This window comes from Epinephelus moara, chromosome 9 (genome assembly GCF_006386435.1).
Source record: "Epinephelus moara isolate mb chromosome 9, YSFRI_EMoa_1.0, whole genome shotgun sequence".
Taxonomy (NCBI): domain Eukaryota; kingdom Metazoa; phylum Chordata; class Actinopteri; order Perciformes; family Serranidae; genus Epinephelus; species Epinephelus moara.
This window is the reverse complement of record NC_065514.1, coordinates 19,878,506-19,883,613: the sequence shown is the minus strand read 5'-3', so window position 1 is coordinate 19,883,613 and position 5,108 is coordinate 19,878,506. Positions and strand designations below refer to the sequence as shown.

The 5,108-nt window shown below is 40.4% G+C and overlaps 1 protein-coding gene across 1 annotated transcript in view; it reads left to right on the top strand.

Annotated features, from left to right (window-relative positions):
- Positions 1 to 4,066, top strand: part of ggt1b (gamma-glutamyltransferase 1b) — a 23,517-nt gene extending 19,451 nt beyond the window's left edge. Inside the window, exons 11-13 of the mRNA XM_050053015.1 lie at positions 1,874 to 1,986; positions 2,119 to 2,232; positions 2,810 to 4,066. Of these exons, the coding sequence (XP_049908972.1) occupies positions 1,874 to 1,986; positions 2,119 to 2,232; positions 2,810 to 2,956 (374 nt within the window). The 3' untranslated portion in view covers positions 2,957 to 4,066. The remainder of the gene's footprint in view (positions 1 to 1,873; positions 1,987 to 2,118; positions 2,233 to 2,809) is intronic.
- Positions 4,067 to 5,108: the final 1,042 nt, after the last annotated feature.

Genomic DNA, 5,108 nt, shown 5'->3' with positions numbered 1-5,108 from the left:
AGCATCAACTACCAAGACGTTGATAAACGCATTAACACTCCCACAGCACAGGTCCTCGGTCCCTCCCTCACGTCTCCTGCGAGAATCTCGGAGTGTTATCGTTGTGTTTACAGCAACACTTCTCACCGTAGACATTGTGTAGTTTCACTTGATTCCCTCCATCGTCTGATTCCTGTGCCTGCGCAGTACAAGCTTCTCCCCTCGGCCTCGCTGACAGGTGATACTTCCTTTCTTAACCAATGGGAAATGTGCACCTCCCTGTTTGACCAATGACTGCTGGTCTAAGCAGAGTGGCTGTGATTGACACCTTGTTTGATCAATGAGACTATGCCAGAGCGATCTAGTAATTGACAGTTAACATCGTAAAACCTAACAAACAAACAAACAAACAAACATTAAAGCAACTTCAAGACAACTGAGTAATCATACGGGAATATTATAAGAAAATAAACCCGGTACTTTCTCTGTTGACAATGTCAAGCAAACTATGTCCCTCTGATGTTACAGCAAGGGACCTGGGATTAGGTGTTCTGTTCAATTCACTTTTGTGTCACAAACTAATACCATACAACATGTCATCAGACAATTTTTGCATAAAATAAGAAAAAAAGAATTCAACATGTTAAAATTTATTTAAACATTGTTTAACGGGCCGTATTATGTAGTGTTACCTAATATTTAATACAGACTATGAGTGTACAGATTAACAGATGATTTGTGCTGATTAAGATTTAACAGAAGTCTTTGGTACTTGGACACTAGAGGGAGATATTTTGTGGAGGTGGTGGTGGTGGTGGCTGATGACTCTGAGACTGATGGCTAATGAGGTGTATGAGGCTGATGAATCCATAAAGACTAGGTGGTGATGGGGAGGTTGAGAGCGTGCACGATGGCAGCAAGAAAGAACTACAGCAGAGAAAGAATCATGTTTAAAATGAGGAGCAGTAAGATGATAGGCTGATAGAGGAGGTGTGTCGCTGTGCTATTGGTTGAATCAGCTGATGACTCAACTGACCTACCCAGACAATGAAACCTAAAGAGAGTGAGTGAGCATACATGCAAGGAGTGAATGGCAGGATGAGACAGATACTTACAGCCCGAGCATTGTCTTCCAGTCTGAACTCTTGCTAGAGCTTTATTTGTTGGACCCACCCACCTTAAGCGGACTGTCACTCTATTTAAAATACATCTGTTGCTCTGAATTTTTATAATGCCATGGATGGGTTTATGTTGGAGTTGGTAGAAACCCTGGTGTGTCTCACAAAGATCCTTAATGGTGACAAGACTGGTACACAGAGATACTGGACTCAAGGTCACGACTCATGAGACAGTTCAGGTGGATAATCAAAAGTCTTTACTTCACAAAAAGGGTTCGGTACACAGGTAGGTAGTCAAACAGGTGAACAATCTAAAAGAGACTACAGGCAAAAGACAAGTTCAAAACAGGAACACTAACACTAGGAAAAATGCTGGAATGGTACAAAGACAAACTGGCACAGGGAACAGGGAGCACACAGGTGGGGATATTTGGGCACAGGTAAACACATCAGGGTGGGGCAGACAATCACAGAAGCAGGGAACACATGAGGAGGAAGTGGGGATCTGAAATGAGAGAAGAGGTCAGTAACAAAATAAAACAGGAAATAAATCTGAAGAAGGAGAACAATAAAAAACATGACCTAGGGAGCTTGACAAGACATGATGAACGGTAGACACCAGGGACACTGCTGAAGCGGCGTATTTTTACACCTTGGTAATGAGACCAGGCTTTGATTCAATGTTGTGAGGCAATAAAAAAAAAAAGATTACTGGAAAAGACATACACTTGTTTCATTTGAGTTTATTAACCACAACCATTAAATTCTGTTCAAAGGAAAAAGGCCAATGTCGTCTATGTGTCCAGCCATCCTCTTTGACAAAAACAAAAGGGTTAAGATGGTGGTCGGAGCGTCAGGAGGAACGAAAATTACAACAGCTGTCGCTCAGGTGAGATACAAGCTGCGGTCAGAATTTGTTACTGCAGTTGTAACCATTTAAAGTAGCATATAAATAAAGTGTCTTATCATAAGCAGATAATTACTCCTTGGCTGTGAAGTTATCCTGTTTGCTGTTTTGTAGGTCATTCTGAACGCACTGTTCTTTGACTACAATCTTGATAAAGCCGTGTCAGATCCAAGACTCCACAACCAGCTGAGTCCAAACGTAACTGTGGCAGAGCCAGACTTTGACAAAGTGAGTGTCACAAACAGCGAACACTACTGATATATATGACTAATGGCAGGGTGATGGTGTGTAGGAAGATAATCCTTCAACCAAAAGCCCAGCTAATACTCAGCCCCTATACCTCAGTCATGACCGGCACCTGGGGCACTGTTCATTATGTTTACCTGCAGGGATGTGTTGTTCTCACAAGAAGAAAGATATGCCAGCACGGGTTGGTAATAGTCTAATCTGTGGTTGTGCATAAATAAAATAATAGAAACTGGAGAACTAACCCTCACTTTGACCATTTTACTGGGATGTAAAATCCTTTGTTGCTGATGTTACCACTCAACTGGCAGGATTTTGGCATCCCATCGATTGTGTGTCAGACAGCACATCATGGTACAGTGTTTTCTTTGATTTCTTGCTTATTGAGAGACGTTTTTTCAAAGACTAAAAATGGGTGCCAATCCTCTTCATCAAAATGGTCTTACACACCAACAGGCATACACAGCATGGTTGATCCCTGCTGTGTGACATGAACAACATGCCAAACCTATTCAGTCTTCCTCAGTCTGTGTGTCTTCATTTATGCTTCTGTTTGCAGAGCATCCTGGATGGTTTGGCATCAAAGAACCACGAGACAGAGTACCTCACATCAACAGGTGCTGTGGTGCAGGCGGTGGTTCGCTATGATGACGGACTCAACGCTAAGTCAGATCCTCGCAAGTGGGCGTACGCCGCAGGGTACTGATGTCATATACACACCTCGGATTATGGAGAGACTGTAGCTGCATGAACCTTGACACCAGCGGTATGAGCTGAGAGATTAGAGACTTGATAAAGAACAAGGGACCATCGTCGGCACCAGTTAAGTTACAATAAAGTTCATGTGCTTCATAGCGTGCAACTCAGATAACAGAGCACTGACATATGGATTGTTATGACTTTGAAAACAAAGTGCCTCAGTGTGACGTGAATTTTGCACTCTGATGTCTCATGTCCAATGCGTTTATGTCACATCATCATATCAGGTAATTAAGAAAGGCATAGGATGTTATTTAAATGGATAGCTTTACAATCATCAGTTCACACGCTCAGTCAAACATGTACATGTCCCCTATTTATGAAACACTTTTGTAAATCATTAGCAGTGTAAAGCTGTTTCCTGCTTTTGTTCATTAGAGATATGGTATGTGACGTCAACACTAATTATTAACAACTGAACTCTTAATTAATGAAATATCCACAGAACAAATCAACCAAAACTAACCTCAAATACATATATAGTCATTTAAAGGGACAGGTTACCCCAACATCAGAAATACATATTCTTCCTTTTGTTTTGGTGTTGGAAAACAAAAAAACAAACAAAAAAAAGTTACATAGAGAAATCATGACCCAATTACTCAAGATAATCCAAAGACCTTGTGTGTGCAGTTTCGTGAAGGAACTATTGTTTTCTACCAAACTACACCCACCAATCGTATCACCACACAAAAGGAAGCATACATCTACTGCTAGCTCACCTAGCACAACTGAGCTGGGATGCCACTGATGTTTACATCTCGTGCGGTCACGAGCTTGAGTCTCTCGTCCATGAGTAGATGCACTCTTCCTTCTGCGTGGTGATATGGCTGACAGGCGTTGTTGGTAGAAAGAAAATAGTTCCCCCACAAAACTGCTCACACAATTCTGTGGATTATCTTGAGTAACCAGGTCATGATTTCTGCAAGGAGACATTGCTGTTGAGTTTTTCAAATGTATTTTTTGGCACTTTGAGCACCACAAGTCAAGTGCCATCTAGTTCTATTATGTAGGAGAGAAGGCAGACATCTCTATGGCCAATATCTCCAACACACTGCAGCTCACATCAGAACAATCTAGACTGATAAACAACACTACAGGTAAGATTAAACATATGTATTTTGGATTTTGGAGTGAACTGTACCTTTAAAACTTTAACATATTTCGCAAGGGCTGTCCATGTGAGGTGACTGCAAACAGAGGGAGAGTAGGCAAAAGGTTCTGTTAAAATAAAGGACTGTAACACTCTGGGGACAAACAGTCCCTCTTAATGACTTACAGTAATTTCCCACAACCCAGAGTGCAATGGCCTGCAATGACCCCATAACAACATTACAGCTGTTCCTGCTCACTGTCACCGCTGGGATTCAGGGCTTCTCTTCTCTCAGCTGGAATGTAAATGTGTTATATAATTAGTGATATGTATGAAAGTAAATTTATACTGGCTTTATCAGCGCTTTGCTATTAATGACTGGTTCTTATGTGATAAAAACACAGTTATAGTAGCCTACAAAGTGGTTTAACATCCACAACACATGTATTTATTTAAAAACAAATGAATGGATAATTTATTTGAAAATGAAAATATATCATTAATGTGTTTTATTGCTTTTTTTTAGATTGATAAAGTAGATATTGTTGATGTTTTCTATTTTTCTTTCCCCATGAACACTTGAAATGAACATACTCTAATTATTAAAAACACACTTGTTGAATAAAAGTCTTTTGGTTTTTAATATCAACAATAATTTTACAGACTAGCTGGCAGAAGCTTCTTACTTACTGTGTCTACCAGCGTAACTGATGTTTGATTGACAGATGTGGGGAATGTAAGCTAATGGTTAACAAGAGCATAAGAGTTTACAGCCATGTTATCGCTCTGTGAGTACTGTAGGTACTGTCGGTACTGTAGGTACTATAGGTACTATAGGTGTTGATCTTTGCTTTGAGATAAATGTTAATGTCAGCAGGCTACCATGCTGACAAAGACAATGTTAAGCAGAAGCTAAGCAGGTATAATGGTTTTGCTTGTTTGTTTGACTAGTGTTTTAGCATGCTAACATATGCCAGATTAGCACCAAACAGAAAGAATTTCACTT